This window comes from Pelecanus crispus, chromosome 2 (assembly GCF_030463565.1).
Source record: "Pelecanus crispus isolate bPelCri1 chromosome 2, bPelCri1.pri, whole genome shotgun sequence".
Classification (NCBI taxonomy): domain Eukaryota; kingdom Metazoa; phylum Chordata; class Aves; order Pelecaniformes; family Pelecanidae; genus Pelecanus; species Pelecanus crispus.
In genome coordinates this window covers 126,245,400-126,262,981 of record NC_134644.1, presented here as the reverse complement: position 1 = coordinate 126,262,981, position 17,582 = coordinate 126,245,400, and the positions used below count along the sequence as shown (strand labels likewise).

The 17,582-nt window shown below is 34.9% G+C and overlaps 1 protein-coding gene across 2 annotated transcripts in view; it reads left to right on the top strand.

Moving 5' to 3' along the window:
* B4GALT6 (beta-1,4-galactosyltransferase 6) overlaps nt 1-16,444 on the top strand; it is a 33,366-nt gene extending 16,922 nt beyond the window's left edge. For both annotated transcript variants that reach the window (XM_075705607.1, XM_075705608.1), the window contains exons 2-9: nt 590-706; nt 1,070-1,183; nt 8,296-8,420; nt 8,938-9,054; nt 11,407-11,594; nt 13,927-14,049; nt 14,927-15,028; nt 16,297-16,444. In XM_075705607.1, the coding sequence (XP_075561722.1) occupies nt 590-706; nt 1,070-1,183; nt 8,296-8,420; nt 8,938-9,054; nt 11,407-11,594; nt 13,927-14,049; nt 14,927-15,028; nt 16,297-16,444 (1,034 nt within the window). The remainder of the gene's footprint in view (nt 1-589; nt 707-1,069; nt 1,184-8,295; nt 8,421-8,937; nt 9,055-11,406; nt 11,595-13,926; nt 14,050-14,926; nt 15,029-16,296) is intronic.
* Nucleotides 16,445-17,582: the final 1,138 nt, after the last annotated feature.

Here is a 17,582-nt window from a genome sequence, read left to right as displayed (position 1 = left end):
CACCTTTGATGCCTATAATAAATATTTCACATATAATTATCAAATATTAATACTTCGAGATTGGCAGTGATTTGTAGCAGTTGTATAACGAAACAGCTGTTGAGGGTGAATGAATAGCAGCAGTACATTTTGACTGAAAGTTGTGTTGACTAAAGAGTAAATAGGGGGACTATTCTATGGGACTAAAAGATTTTCTAGATATTTTTTGTCCTATATTTCTATGATGTATATGTAAATGCATATATGAGGTGTATCTACGTATGAAAACCTTTTTATTGGTAAATTCAGTTGTTTCTTGGCACTGTCAGTTGCTTTTTGTAAGTTAAAGAGAAATTAAAGTGTCATGTAAAGTGTGTATTGACATTTTATAATTTGGGGGTTTTATGTAGACCTGTGGTTGTGAATCCATTTTATTCTTTTGTTGCTGTTAGGTTTCACGCTTTGTGGATCTTCATCTTGAAGGAGTAATGTTCATTAGCCATGGATTCAGACATAGTAACAAACATTGAACACATTATCAATGGATGTTAGAGTAATTTGGAAATACCTTATTTTAATTCAAATTCAAAATTGCTTTTTGTTTTATCAGCAAACACGTATCTCTTTATGGTGCAAGCTCGTGGTATAATGTTGAGAGAAAATGTAAAAACAATAGGACACATGATCAGACTGTACACTAACAAAAATACTACGCTGAATGGCACAGGTAAGAATATTTCTTATTTAATTTCATTTTTAAAAGAGCTTTATGAAAAAAAAAAACCAAACATGCCAGACCTTAATGACATAGCTTGATTATGAAAACCGAGACCCAAGTCCTACTTCTCTGTAACTGGAGTGAAGGCCAAATAATTACTGGTTTTCAGTTTACTTTAGTAGGAAGTATTTGTCATAGCTGTAACAAAGATATCTTAATTTAATTATTGTTTCTTTAATGCAGTAAATTTTTTTTTAATCATGCTGCTAGGAATTTGTTACTTAGAAAGTTAATGCTCTCACCTGCATGATGATATGTTGCAAATTCAGTCGATAACATAGGTTTTTACAAAAATCAATTCCTCTTTTTAAGATTATCCTGAAGGAAACAATTCTAGTGACTGTGTTGCTCAAACAACAATGTATCTTCCAGAAAACTTCACTTACTCTCCTTACCAGGCATGTCCAGAGAAGCTGCCTTACATGAGTAAGTTTTAAACTGACCTTAATGTTTATCTAGTAAATTGGATTGTACTTAAAACAAAATGCAATTATTTTAATATAAAATTTTAAGAAGTACAAATATATAACAGAAAATAATGAATAAAATACATCTGAGAGTGGACAATAATGTTTAGCAGAATTTTTTCTGTAATTATTGTGTTATTAAAACTTCTGTCCTCTTTACTAGTCACCTAATGTGTTTTAAATTTTATTTACATTAATTTTATTTTCTACAAATGAAATACTAAACATTTTTATTAATATGTAGGAATACTCTTAACTTTATAAAAAGTACCCATTCAGACTTGCATATTTTGAGGAACAGTTAAAAATTTCCTTTTTGGAAATGGTATTCCTAATACAAAGATTCATGAGTCAGAAACTAGTTCTCAAATCTTCATCAGCTAATCACAGTTACCTCAGTATATAGGAAACTGAACAAGATGGTGCAGTGAAGTGAGAATTGATGGAGGTAAGAAAGTGCTAAAGCCCTGTCATAATGAGGAAGTAGTACTTAAGAAGTGAAACTTACTTAAGAAGTGAAAAGTTGTGATCCTCAGGAAATTTTAAAATTAAGCTTTCAAACTCAGATGTTTAAGATGCCAAGCTATTAAATAGAACTTGATTAGGTAACCCTAACTTTAGTTGTCTTTAAGCCTAGAATCTAAACTTCTAATTATTTTGTTCGAAAGTGTTTAGTTGCAGAGGATGTCATGTAGATATAAGAAACTGAGTACTTTGGCACCATTGCTGTTTTGGTTTGCTGGGTTTGTATAAAACCTGTGATGTCACAGCTGTCCTAAGTAGCAGTGTCCCAGTGTATGTAGGTCTTACAAGCAGGTATTGCACCAGTAGGTTTTTATAAAACCTGTGATGTCACAGCTGTCCTAAGTAGCAGTATCCCAGTGTATGTAGGTCTTATAAGCAGGTATTGCACCATTAAAGCATGTTCCACAAACTGAGATCGGAAGAGTTCCTTGATGTAATTCAGTGTCCTTAACGTGATTTAATAACATGGCTGAAAGACTGTTGGCATGACTGACTTACCTTCTTTCTGTAGACGAAGTATAGCTTTGTTTGGGAATATTTGTAAAAATTCTTGTTAAGAACTGTAAATTTTCATGTGAATTCCCCTTCCCTGCAAACTTGCCATTTTTCAGATTCAGACAAAATTCTGGGCATTGTTTGCTCTCCTCCGGCTTGTAAAGAAAGCAATCCTTAAAGACCAAGAAGTGTTACGTAGGAGAACAGTTTTGAACATAAAAAGAAAGAGGCAAATCAGTGCTGGTGGTGACTGCTTTACCTTGACCTTCATGACTGATTGTTTGCTATTAGAGATAGTTCTTGTATTTAGCCTTTGTAAAATTGCAGTCCCTTGGCTAAAACAGAGTTTCTTCTTAGAAACTGCTATTGAGTTTTCAGCTTTTTTCTCTATGTTAGGAATTGTTACATTATCAGAGTTGCTGTAGGAAGCAAGGGATGATTAAGTATAAATGTTTTTTTGCGCTCTGCATTTGGAAGAAATCAACTTGAGTCAGTAATCCATGGAATTACTTCAGTTCTAGTAAACGTTTTGTAGACAGACTTAATATTTTTGAATGAAGAACTAATAGCAGCATTAGTATAGATCTCAAAGCTAATTAAATTGAAATGTCTCATTTGCTGTCAGAATGTACCAACTGGAGAAGAAGAATCAACAACTCTCTGTGAATGAGTCTAAATATGTTAGTCGAAGTGACTGTTCATTAGTATCTGGCAGTATCTGTTACGCTAACATGTTTATTTTACTTGCTATATTTAAAATCAAACAAGTAAACTACTGATTTGTAAGAGAGAAAACTTGAAATAGTTTGTGAAGATATTTGTGACACCTTCCAGAATTCTAACCTCTTGTCTTTTAGGCTAACACCTCACTTAAGCTGTGGGCTGTCATTCAGTATGAGCAAGTAATTAAGTATTCATTGTAGCAGTTCAGATCCATATCATAGCAAACAGTGTTGCTGACAGCCAAACTGAATTGCCAGTCATTTTTTCTTAAAAAAAAAAAAAAAAAAAGTGGATTTTCTTAGGCTAATCTAGATTCCATTATAACATTTTTAATCTCAGCAGAGAAGTTTATCCAGTGAAGAGTACAGTAACAGTGCTTGTTTCTCTGTTTCTTCTGTTTCTTTTCAATGCCTGCAAATTCTAAACTTTGTCTCTTACATTGTACAAATACAGACATAGCCAAAAGTATAAATCAGTTGCTGTTGCTTATGAACTTCAATCATGTAGAAAACTGTTTTAAACCAAGTAGCAATTAGCCATGGTGTGATTATATCCTTATTTCAATCTCTTTCCCTCCAGAAATAGGGTTTGACTTTCAAAATTGTGTAGATGTTCTTTTCTGTAATATTGCACATGTAAACAAATAAAACTAAATTATTCTAATAGTAAATATTTTAGACTACTTCGGGAAACAAATAAAAAGTTCGAAAAATGTCAACTCCGGATAACAAGGGAAGCAAGAATGATGATTATGCTGACTGAAGAATGCATATAAATTTGTATTTTTAATGAAACTTTCAAGGGATCTGGCAGTTGAATTCTGCCAGATTAGTTAGTTCAAAACTGTATTGGCTTCTGCTACCTGTTCTACTTGTGTATTAGTCTGCTGTCCAGGAGTGGATGGATGAGGCATCCATGAGTTAGAAGGTACTAAGGTATCTTAGTAGGTCAGCCTACTTGTCTGTATGTTATCTTAAATCATTGCTGCAGATTTGTTTGCACTGACAGCTATCTGGAATTGCCAGAGTAGGGATGCATTCTACTCTGCCATCCTTGCTATCAACCTCATTGGCCATATGTAATTCTACCAGAATTTGTCTATAGGTCTCCTTATTGCGGCTCTCTTTTCCATCTTTTTTGTTAGTAATCTCTTTGTACTTTTTCTGTCCTGCTGAATTTAATAGAGAAATCATAATTTTAATAGCTAATAGTTCACTGGATAAGTTACTGTTTAGCAGAGATGTATGTCTTGCCCTTTAGTTTTCATGTATACCTTTTTAATAACCATCTGTGTATTTAATTATAATCTAAATAAAATGTCTCTGAAGATTATTTGATGCAATGAAATATTGTAGGTGGTCCTGAGATAGCTAGGGAAGAAACCCTCTTGAATCATGGATATTTTGACGTGCTTAATAGTCTAAGGTTATTATAGAAGTCAGCTACTCTTCTTTACATCAGCTTGCCAAATTTGTATTGTGGAAGGAGTGCGGTAAAATTATGTTTTGTCCCAAGTACATATGCTGTTAAAAGAGGACCAACTAGTGCCTTTTGTGTGTGACTCAGTCTTTCAGGTTATAACCCAGTGGTTGAGCACTGCTGTGCTAATTCATAAGCAAGACACGTCTAGTTCAAGATAGAAGCAGTACAAAAGAGTATTTAATCAGCCTAATTTTAATACCGACTTGAGAGGTAAATGGAAGGCAGATAATTTTTTTCAGTTATATCAAATAAAACCCTCATGTTAAGAATTTTTAAGCAGTCTACCCAAGTCACTTAATGGTTTTTCTAAGAATGGGTACTTAATGAGCTATAAGAAATATCCAGATCTTCTAGTTTGATCACCACACTGGGGTTGAATATACCAAAACCATTCAAAACAGATAATAGAAAAATGTATTTGGTATTTAAATAAAAATAAAAGTCATCAGTGGAGGGAGTTCTACTGTCTCCAGAAGTAGTATATTGTAGTATTCTATCAACTGAATAGTTAAGCTTTTCCTAATACTCAACCTGACACTCAACCTGAATTTACTTTTTTCTCTTCTCCCCCCCCCCTCCCCCCAAGTTAGTCGGATTTCTCCGTGCCCTTCTTGATGCTTGGAAGAAAGTTGGTTACCATCTGTGTACCAAACTACTCTGTCTTGGAAAAGACTTACGTTTTTGTCAGTCTATTCCTTTGTAGATAAACCGGTACTTTCAGCCTTTCTAGACTACATAGTTTCTAAAGCTCTTTTCATTTTTGATTTTTGTACTGTAAACTTCCTCTAATTTGATTTCCTTTTGAAGCATCATAACCAGCTAAAACCCTGGTTACAAAACAGACTAGTAATTACCTTCTTTGTCTTTCATATAACAGCGGTTAATGTATTCTAGAATGATATTTGCCATTTTTGTGCAATCGCATTACAGTTTATTGTCTCATGTTAGTAGTCAAGCCATTATAAATCATCGAAATAACTTTCTGCATACCACAGCATAGCCAGGTATTTCCTGTTTTGTGTGTGTATGCTTCATTTCTCCTTCAGTAACAATCCATACTTTTTTTTAATTAATTTCACTCTATTGATTTCAGTATGTATCTGATTTGTTGAAATTACTTTGTTTTCTGATTCTGTTCTTCAAAATGCTTTCTGCTTCCTCAGCTTTCTTTTTTTTGTGGGTTGTATAAATATGCTTTACTGCAGCACGCTAGACAGTAATGGAAGTATTGCATACTAAGCCCATATATTTACTGAGATGCCCTCTCCTGCCCACCACCAATGACAGGGAAGTACTGCTGATTTGTATTTGCCCATGTCCTGTGTGCTTTTGATAGCACCAATATTTCAGGGTTTACTATAGCTACTTTTTAAACAGTCTGGAGAGAATTTTGTCATGTCCCATCAAGTTAGAAGCACCTGCCTTATATAAATACTGTTTTACCATTCCTCCTTGTTGTGGTTTAACCCCAGCCGGCAACTAAGCCCCACACAGCCTCTCACTCCCCATGGTGGGATGGGGGAGAGAATCAGAAGAGTAAAAGTGAGAAAACTCGTGGGTTGAGATAAAGACAGTTTAATAGGTAAAGCAAAAGCCATGCATGCAAACAAGCAAAACAAGGAATTCATTCACTACTTCCCATCGGCAGGCAGGTGTTCAGCCATTTCCAGGAAAGCAGGGCTTCATCATGTGTAATGGTTACTTGGGAAGACAAACACCATCACTCCCAGCATCCTCTCCTTCCTTCTTCTTCCCCCAGCTTTATATGCTGAGGATGGCGTCATATGGTACGGAATGTCCCTTTGGTCACTTGGGGTCAGCTGTCCCGGCTGTGTCCCCTCCCAGCTTCTTGTGCACCCCCAGCCTGCTCGCTGGTGGGGTGGGGTGAGAAGCAGAAAAGGCCTTGACTCTGTGTAAGCACTGCTCAGCAGTAGCGAAAACATCCCAATATTATCAACAGTTTCCAGCACCAATCCAAAACATAGCCCCATACTAGCTAGTGGGAAGAAAATTAACTCCACCCCATCCACACGCAGCACACTCCTTCTTTTTTTATAATTTTTCTTTTTCATTTAAACTCTGTAAGCATCTGATCACATCTAAACTTTTCTCAGAAGACTAAGGCACCTGAGTCCTTTGCGTTATGTGTTGTTTGCTTCCTTTTCTGGTGTAGTAATTGACCTTTATTTATCTTTATTTTCCTATTAGATCTATAAATAAACTGAAAGGTTCTTGTTGCTTCTCTGTCTCTTGGTAGCTGAAGTTGATTTAGTGATTTATTTATTTTTTAAAATTTAATTTATACATGTTTATATATTGATCCTTGGTTGATTGTCCTTGTTTCTACTTTTTGTAAGATTTCTTTTTCAGGTTATTGGTTTTTGAAGAGTTTTAGATACAACCATAATGATCGTCTAAGCTTCTTTTTTTTTTTTTTTTTTTTTTAAGCTCTGTAGGATTAGCTTGTTCTGGTGTATATTTATACAGTCTTTTTTCGGCAACTACCAGGTTTCCTTTTTCTTCTAAAATAAATAAATAAACATCAGTTTAAATCTGCTCTTAAAAGATCTTCTCCTTATTGTGCTGTTCCTGATCATTTTTTTATTACCGCTTTCCTTGTTTCTTAAAGTTACCTACAAGTAGTTCTACATTTAATCATATCCAAAACTAAAATAGCTCTTCCAGTATCTTCTGCCTTATTCTGAAAACAAGTTATTCCTCGTATGCTCCAAAAATTACAATCTTTCCAAAAGATTTAGATAGCTAGTCAATTCAGTGTTACAACATGAAGCAATCTTTTGGACACAAATAGAATCTTTTGGGTATGGGCACAGGGGAGAAAATGGGAGTGATTTCTTTAATTGACTTTAAAATTCCAACCCTCACCAAAAGACTTAAATTTTTAGATTAAAAAAAAAGTAGAATATTTTATGGTGTCTGTCAGATAGTTATTGCAGGATTTTTATTTGATGATCTAGTATAGTAGTTGCTGAAGAACAACTGAACTTCTGGTTCATGAGTGTTACATTATTCTTCTCCCTAGATTTTCTTGATTCCTTCTACTTCTGCTTTTGAGGATATTTACTATGAATCATTATTTCTAGTTTTGAAATTTATACACATGCATGAGCTAATGACAGAGAACTTTTAGCTATCAACTAAGTGTAGATATTTTCTCATAATAAGTACTAACCTGATTTTTCTGCTACCATATTGTGTTCTTTATTCAATACCTTATTGAATTCCACTCTAATCAGTAGCCATTTGTGAATGCTTTTCCTGTTGGGCTAATTAGTTCTATCAGCGGTAATTTTCAAATTTAGCTGCTTGCTATAAATTGGTTTGATGCAGACAGTGGTGAATTAATGGATAAATGCTGTACATGAAATGTGTGTAATTATCTATAATTTAAAGTGAGAAATTTTGTTGAGTGTAGTGATGATATGCATTTTCTGGTTTTGTGGAAGCGTGGGTAGGAAGACACCCAGAATTGAGTATCAGTTCAGTAGTGCAGATGATGTGGAATTGTTAGCAGTGGTACTTGAATTGAAAGGTGACTCTAATTTTCTGGAATAGATACAGAATTCAAATTACTTTGCTTGTTCTGTGTCCTCTGAAATGAGTATTTCCATTATAGGATTTATTGAAGGAATGTTTATAATTGGGAAATACTGAAATTCATTCTGTAAAAACTGAATATTAAGAAGATAGTATAAATTGTTTCTTTTTTATCCGTAGGTAGTGTAAATACAAATTTCTAATGCTATTTGTCTATGATATACCTTGTAACATTAGATCTGTTGTCTTAATTGAAATTAATAAATCAAATTTTTTTCCTCTATTTAGGAGGCCTTATTGATGTCAATATGAGTGAAATTAGTTTTGATGAAATTCAGCAACTGTTTTCAAAAGATTTAGACATTAAACCGGGAGGACACTGGAAACCAAAAGACTGTAAGCCACGATGGAAGGTGAGATGCTGCTTTTCTGGTTTTTTTTCCCGTTGGTGTATAAGAATAGTTTACCATTGCAAGCACCCAGTCTTTTACTGTTATGTATTTTATATAATATGTAGAATGTTATAGTATATGTATTATGCTACCTGTGTTCAAGAAGAGACTAAAGCATGAAAAAAACCTTGAAATGGATTAAGAACTTCTAAAGGTTCATTAAGTGTTGTTACTAAACATTTTATCGTATGTCTGCAAACTTGTCCTATGTGTATGTTGCTTGAAGTATAATTAGAAGCAAGTGAACATAAAAGGAAAATCTTACTTATATTTTACTGAGAATTTTTTTCCTTTTTTTAATTTTTTGAGCAAAATTGCAACACACTTTCCTAGTGGGAACAAGAGTGTGAAACACCGAGCCAATTTAAATGTGAAAGTTGAAAAGCCTATGTAAGCCATGGGAGACTTGGTCTGTATTAAAACATTAAAATTTAAAAATGCTAATACAATAGCTTAATATATATACAATTGTTTGAAGGTGGCAATCCTTATTCCTTTTCGGAATCGGCATGAACATCTTCCAATTTTTTTCCGTCATCTGATACCTATGTTGCAGAAGCAGCGGCTGGAATTTGCCTTCTATGTTGTTGAACAGGTAACAGCATTTACTTGAAAAATGACTCCTGAAGATTCTTTACTAAAGGAAATTTGATATTCTTGATAATCTTATCATTAAGATTTGGATGAATCCGGAATTTAAAAATTGCTACTCTGCTGTTCTAATCCTTCGAATGAAAAAGTTCAGCTCCATTCCCCAGTTTAAGCAGTGACCAGTTATGTGTTGCTTTTCTTCAACTATGGGCTGATATTTCATAAGTGATAACATGGCCTCTTTGAACCTATTTTCTTTGTAAGTTTTCAAGGGGAGAAAAAAGATTTTCTGTGTAAGAATTGGACATGGTCATTTACAGAAGGCCATTTTGCAGCATATGCTCACTGAAATCCACTGAAAACAATAGTATTAAAGTGTATACTGTCCAGTTAATATATGTGGAATATAGTGGAGGCATTAATGATATAAAATTCCCAACTAGCACCTTGGCTAGGGGTCTGTTTGGAAACAGAGAGGAATGGATATGGAGGAAAAAAACACTTCCAAAAAAAAAAAAAAAAGAAGTTTCTGCAAGCCATGATCAAGGAATAAAGTAGTTCGGATTGGTAGCTTAAGGAATTTGCACCATTGTTGGCCATAGTAGATAGCTAGATCCCTAAAGAAATTACAGGACATATTTTTCATGGTTTATGTAATGCAATATTTTCAGGTGACAAAGTGAAAAATTTGCAGGAAAGATCCTCTGAATTGTCATTTAAAAAAAGGCATGTAGGATTCATTTGCTATATCAAAAGGTTTTACGTTGTTTGTTCAAAATGGACATGAGGAGATGTAAATTATACTGGAATTGTACTGGAAATAAAAATTATTTGAATCTGACTTCATTAAGGTTTTTAAGAAACTGGAAGTAAGTTCTAATATAAAGTTAATTATAAATACGTAACCAAGTTGTAGGCATTTTCACAGCATCAGAAGTTTTTCAGTACAGAATCATAGAATCATAGAATTGTTTAGGTTGGAAAAGACCTTTAAGATCATCCAGTCCAACCATTAACCTAACACTACCAAGTCCACCACTAAACCAATTAATGGGAGAGTAAGAATTTCATGTTTCCTGGCTTGGTGGCTGCATTATTTTTTAATTAAAGTAAAAACTAGGAATCATTAAGGTTGGAAAGGATCTCTAAGATCATTAGTCCAGCCATCAACCCAACACCACCATGCCCACTAAACCATGTCCCTAAGTGCCACATATACATGTCTTTTAAATACCTTCAGGGATGGTGACTCCACCACCTCTCTGGGTAGCCCATTCCAATGCTTGACCACTCTTTCCGTGAAGAAATTTTTCCTAATACCCAATCTAAACGTCCCCTGGTGCAACTTGAGCCCATTTCCTCTTGTCCTGTCACTGGTTGGGAGAAGAGACCAACACCTACCTCACTACAACCTCCTTTCAGGTAGTTCTAGAGAGTGATAAGGTCTCTCCTCAGCCTCCTTTTCTCCAGACTAAACAACCCCAGTTCCCTCAGCTGCTCCTCATGAGACTTGTGCTCTGGACCCTTCATCAGCTTCATTGCTCATCTTTGGACGCACTCCAGCACCTCAATGTCTGTCTTGTACTGAGGGGCCCAGAACTGGACACAGTATTCCAGGTGCGGCCTCACCAGTGCCGAGTACAGGGGAACAATCACCTCCTTGCTCCTGCTGGCCACGCTATTCCTGAGACAAGCCAGGATGCTGTTGGCCTTCTTGGCCACCTGGGCACACTGCTGGCTCATGTGCAGCTGGCTGTCGACCAGCACCCCCAGGTCCTTTTCTGCCAGGCAGCTTTCCAGCCACTCTTCCCCAAGCCTGTAGCGTTGCATGGGGTTGTTGTGACCCAAGTGCAGGACCCGACACTTGGCCTTGTTGAACCTCATACAGTTGGCCTCGGCCCATCGGTCCAGCCTGTCCAGGTCCCTCTGCAGGGCCATCCTACCCTCCAGCAGATCAACACTCCCACCCAGTTTGGTGTCATCTGCAACAGTAGTTGACTGTTTTAACAAGAAACAAAACTTAGTGTTTCTTTCTTAGTTTGTATCAGTATTTCTTTACTCGTAATGTCATGCTGTGTTAATCCAAACCACCCATATTTTGATACTTGAGAGTTACTAGTGCTATAAGTTGCCAGTGGTGTTTTGTGTAAGAGGGGAAAACATCTAGACTTAAATCACAAAATATGGTTGATGTAGTTGGTGCTAACCAGAGCTATTGCTCTGCTTAGCTAGAGGAATAACAGGCATCTTTGTCAATGCTTTTTTTAATGTGGTAGAGAATGTATTTCTCGTAGTATTGAAATTTTGCCTCTTTCTTCTTGATTCTTGCAATGTCTCCTTTGTTTTCTGTTTGAAGACAGGTACACAACCTTTTAATCGTGCAATGCTCTTTAATGTTGGCTTCAAAGAGGCTATGAAGGATGCTGTCTGGGACTGTATAATATTTCATGATGTGGATCACTTACCTGAAAATGACCGGAATTATTATGGATGTGGAGAAATGCCACGCCATTTTGCAGCAAAGCTTGACAAATACATGTACATGTAAGTAATTAGCTTTATTCATATTGTTTCTTAAAAACTCAGAAACGTTCTTAAAGTGTGTATTAATTTTGTGGCAGCATGTACAGTAGGTGAAACCAATAAAACAGCCTCCTACCATGCTATTTACATAAATGAATATCTAGTTATTAAAAAGAAGGTTTAAGTTTAGTGTCTACATTTGATATGTTGCTAATTTGAAGATATTATTTATACTTTTCAGTGTTGAACTTGTTGCAGCGAGGTTGATGTTTAAAAAAAAAAAGATGGCTACATCTGTCAAGGGGGAAAAATTTACCTTGCTTATTAGAAATCTTTTCTGGGTACATAAGCCTTTGTGGTGGCTGTTAACAAAGATAAGCAGATAATCAGCAGCAGAATACCACAGGAAAAATGTCTTACTTAATTTTCTCGTAAAGGTACCATTTGTTTCTACTTTGTATTGCTTTTTAAACAGATTTTCTTACTGCTAGACCATTTTGTATCTTGTATTCAGTCTCTGTTGAAATTTGATGAATGTAGTGGGTCCTGCAGTTCTGTTACCTCCTTTCTTTCTGCCATTTTACATTAATAATGTTTCATTTGCTTTTTAACACCGCTATCTCATGACGCTCTTCTAATCACTTCACATAAAGCTGTAGCTTATTGCTTGCTACATCCTGAAATTTTATTTGTGAAGTTGATCAACTTGACAACCTGATCAACCTGACAGATCAAAAAGCAATGCACTGAAAACATGACTGTGTTTGGACTTCAGGTTATGAGCCAATTAGCAGTCAAACCTTTAAAGATTTTAGATGTATTTAAAAATATATAAATAAACACATATAAATATATAAGAGATTTCATCTATCTTTATATGTATTTATAAAATACTTCATGTATTTATGTATACATTTATAAAATTTATAAAATGTCTAAATACAGATAAATATTTACAAAATACGTGTATGAAATAGATAAATGTATATATAAATAAGTATGTATAAAACATAAAAATAAATATATATTTCTGTATATATGCAAAAAAGTACATGTGCACCACACGCACATACATACATACGAATAAAGACGTCAAACAGTTCCATAAACTGTCATACCCCAATGGTTTTTATTTTTGGTTGGGGGGTTGCTTTTGGGTTGGTGGTGGATTTTTGTTGGTTGGGGTTTTTTTGCAGGGAGATGGGTGGTGTTTGGGGCGGTGGGGGGGTGGCTAGGACACCTGCTATTTCAGTTAAATGTTGAAAGGGATATATAGTAACAATCTTCCCCAAAAGCTATTAACGTTTGGTTGAATCCTGTGTTTCCACAGAGATCAGAAATTACATGACTGTGTATTTCTTTTTCTTTCCCCTTGCATTCTGGAGTTATTTGTCCTTCAGTGTGGCAATTGTGTCCTAAGCAATGGTAAATCTTTTTGTAGATAGTCGTAACTCCTTGAAGGTTCCAGATTTGGAAGTGTCTCCTGAGAAATATCTTCAATTACTTTTATTTGGTGAAATTGTATGCTGTTTCTGAAAGAGGAACTCACTTTACTGTAGCAGGTTCTGGGTTAAGGATGCAAGTTCCTATTGATGGAAGTAAATATAGATACTTAAATATATATATATTTTTAGATTGACAAAGTGTTTTGACAACTGGAAATCACATTGTGTGGCCCTTAGTATGTTATGTTATGTAGCTATAGTGGCTGTTCGTGTTGGCCGACTGCTTATTACTTAATAATATGTGTTAGTAATTACTGTATGCTTACTGACAAAAAAAGCCTATAGATCCTTTTGATTCAAAAGTTTAGCTTCTAAAAACTGGAAAATTGTATTTAAGTAAGTATGTATTTCACTGTAGTTGAATATGTACTGTTAAACTGTTCCTCTCAAGTTAACAGTACTGTAGAATATAATAATGAATTAAAATTACTGAATTGATGCATTACTGTTTTGTAATTTTTTCAGTTGATTTAAGAGAGGGTATTTTTCAGTTGAATAGTGTAAAAATACTCTAGTTTGAGGGCTTCACTTTACACTTCAGCTTTGGGTCTGAATGAGCCATCTGAAACATGTGATAGACTTCTGTTTCATGTGGTGGTACTAGTTTGAGCTACGGTCTAAGAGTACCTTTTATGCAAATCAGACACTACTGCAAACATTTTATTCAACTGCTGTATATGTTACTTAATGCCAGCGATCTGTGAACCAGTTTCCCTTAGTGAATACATTCAGCGTCTGTTCATGTCCTTAGTTTGGGGTTCTTCCCATTTTTTTGAAAGGTACTGTTCAAAGAGAGGGCTACATATCTAAGTCAAGCTAGTAATACAGAATTTGCCTTTCGTTTTCAGTCTTCCATACAATGAGTTCTTTGGTGGTGTAAGTGGCCTGACAGTGGAACAATTCAAGAAGATCAATGGGTTTCCAAATGCCTTTTGGGGATGGGGTGGAGAAGATGATGATCTTTGGAACAGGTGTGTTCAGTGCTTATGTCTTTCTCATTGTTCTGTGGTATCCACCCCTTGAGAGCAATTAGGTGTTTTTTCTTTCAGTTGTTACCTTTTTTTAATTTGTTTTAAATGAACACATTCTAACATTTCTAAAGAGTTCGCTTTAGAAATACCAGAACATACCATTTGAAGGGATAAGTATGATGTTCTTTTTTCTTGGTCTGGGGACAGATAACAGGCTTTTAAGAGATAGGTCTTGTAACAAATGACGGATATAACAACAGATAACAGTATTAAGCATATTTAGTATCATTCCTTCTAGTCTTCTGTGCACTTCTTTATTTTAATTTACATCTCTTGCTGTTAGCATGATGGAATACCATCCCATAGACATAGAGAGTAAGCATGAGTTTAAGTACCTTTCATATCTTAGGAGCAGTGTTTGAGAGAGATTAATTTGTGACTGTATTGATAGTCACAAATGTACAACAATGCTCACTGTATTACTAACTGCTCACAGTAAACAACTGTAAAATGTTCCAGTTGAGCTGTTGAAACTAAGTGTCTGCATGAGTTTATATATAAAGAGATTTTTTTAAAAGGACGAGTTTGTATATTTTTATTCTTTTTCCTTACTATTTTCATATTTTTATGCTGTTGTGCTTTTAAGAACAAAGCTGGAAACACTAAATATGAAATTATTATTATTTCACACTGTATTGGTTTTGCCAGCTTTTTTAGTTGTTGGGTTAGGAGTGTTTTGGGTTTTTTAGGGAGAGAATGTCAGTGAATGTAAAGACTTAGCTTTAAAAGATTGGATGCGTATTTTTCACTTTTGCTGTAACTTGTAAAAACATCTTTTCAATACTCTTCATACAAATGTTTCTGTATTATACTGTAGGGTTCACTATGCTGGATACAATGTAACAAGACCAGAGGGAGATTTAGGGAAGTACAAATCCATTCCTCATCATCACAGAGGTGAAGTCCAGTTTTTAGGACGGTAAGAAAAACAGAGAACTGTTCAAATACTAGACCTAAAGATGTAAATTTTTTTCTTACACCCATGCAAATCTTCCACACATACAAATAAGCAGTCAGTGCTTATCATTGTTATTCCCTCTTTAGTGTTCAACTTTGTATTCTCTTAAACATATTATGTTTGGTGTTCAGATATTTCTTATTTAACCATGAGAGGGACTGATTTTGTGTGTCAGAAGATATTATTGTCATAATCTTTGATGCAGAATGTTATTGTTCGTTAATAGTTTGGGCATTAGTACTGGCAGGGCTCCATTAGTTGGTTAATTTGGATATTCTGCAAAAGGAAGCAGTACAGCTAGGGGAAATGACTCCTGTGTGAAAACAGACTTTGAAACTCCTCAAGGATTGGTTTCTTCCATCATATTTCATTCTTTTCTGAGTTACGGATCTTCTCATTTCCTGCTTACATTGACATGAACTTTTTCTTTTGGCGTTCCTTTCTTTTGCTACAAAGGTGCAAAACACTTTAACTGGCCAGTAGGTTCTGGCTGCCCTAGATTGGAATAGCAACCAGAATGCAGCAGATGAGCTACACCTAAAAATTAGAACGTGAAATGCAAAATAAAGGGTTTATGGTATGTGTTTCCAGATAATTAGAAATACTGCTCAATTCTGTTATCAATGGTTGTCTCTCTTTCTGGGAACGCCTTTATTTTCTGCTTTATTCATAATTTTTAAACAGACACGTACAGTAGACATGAGTAAATACATGACATGAAACTAAAATGTGTATCAGTAATCTGGGGGAGGGTAACTTTTTTTAATCGCCTCAACTTTAGATGTTTGCAAATGCAGGAGTCTCAAGAATGAAATGTAAAATGATTCAGACATTTAAATGTATAATGATGAACAGTGAAGGTTCATAAATCTTCTCTGAGCTCCATAGTTGAGTTTTATAGCAAAAGAATATGAAGAAATTGAATGTTCTTTAAAAATTGGTTTAGTTTGGGACCATAAAAAGTATACATATTAAATGCCTTCTTTGTTATTTAGTCTTAATGTTAACTTGTATATGTGAACATAGAATCTAAGTGTATTAAAAAATGGAAAGTGGCTTGCTTTTAAAGCTTAGGTAGGTAATTTGGTAATTGCAAAGGGCTGAGAGGTAGTTTCAGAATTTAAACCGTATTTCAAAATGAAATGACGGTTACAGTATCATGTCTAACATCAATTGAATTGTTTCTTGCAAATCTTTCTGATGTTTTCTTCTTCCAACTCCCTCTGCAGATATAAACTTCTGAGGTATTCCAGAGAACGTCAGTATATTGATGGGTTGAACAATTTAATATATACTCCTAAAATACTTGTCAGTAGATTGTATAAAAATATAACTGTTAATCTGATACCAGAACTTGCTCCTGTTAGAGACTATTGATGGAAGTGGAATGACAAGCTACCCTACCAGAATAAACTTTTAACACTGGAAGCTACTAATAGTCACTGTAAAACCAAACCAAACCAAACCAACAAACAGCAGCTTAGAATTAGAGATTTTTGACCACTTGGTGATGCGTATTTGGGATGAGAAGTAAAGTGATTGTATGTACCATGCATTTTGTTCTGAAAGAAAAGCCAGCAGCTACCACTCAGATGTTTACAGCATGAGACTACTGTTCAAGCCTTCATTCTTCATATTCTCTATCTTAACCCCTCAACTAAATAAACTGCAGAAAACAGACTTGTAGCTTCTCTGGAAGTAGGGGCAAAGGCCTCTTCTTCCAGGAATTTTTTATACTAAACCACCCCCTGTCGTATTTAAATGAATGCTTTTGTTTCTTTCTAAAATGTGTTTTGTAAATATGTGATGTAAATTAATGTGTGTACATTGCTTTTAAATTGCTCAATATTTTATGCTTCAGTGTGTATTTGAGTGTGTTCTTGTTTGAATTCTATAGGAATGTTTTTATTAGCATGAAAGAACAAGTGTAAAATGTAAGTATGCTTAAAAAAAGGTTATACCTTATGTGAAATGAAGGAAATATTAATTGTTGGCCAGCTATGACTGTAAACTGTTATACTAGTTTTGAGCTCTAGGCCTCCTGCATATCTATATAGAAAAATCAATTCCGTATATGAACTTGCTAGAAAGAAAGCTTTTAATTTTATTTATTGCCAGCAAAATTGTATGATACCCTGCCTGCCATCTAAATCCTATTTATATGCATATTGCATGTGTATTATGGAAAATCTTGCGGTTGTTGCGTATTATGATCTACAGGAAATCTAAATGTTTCCAAGTGTGCCACTAGTGTCAATGTCAGGGATTTTAATGCCTAAAACAATGTGTCTGGGTGCGTACAGTATTTTGGTATTGTTCTTTTTTTTTAAAATCCTAGTAAACAGCACTTTTCTTCCTCCAAAATCAGAAGAGCCAAAAATGTGTCTTCATTGGAAGAATATTAAAGTTACATTTTTAAGAAAATAATAAAACATAGTTCTAATAGTTCTAATGCTTGCGGTGTGGGATTTTCAGAAGCACGGTGTTGGTCAGACTGTTCTGATGATGATGATGG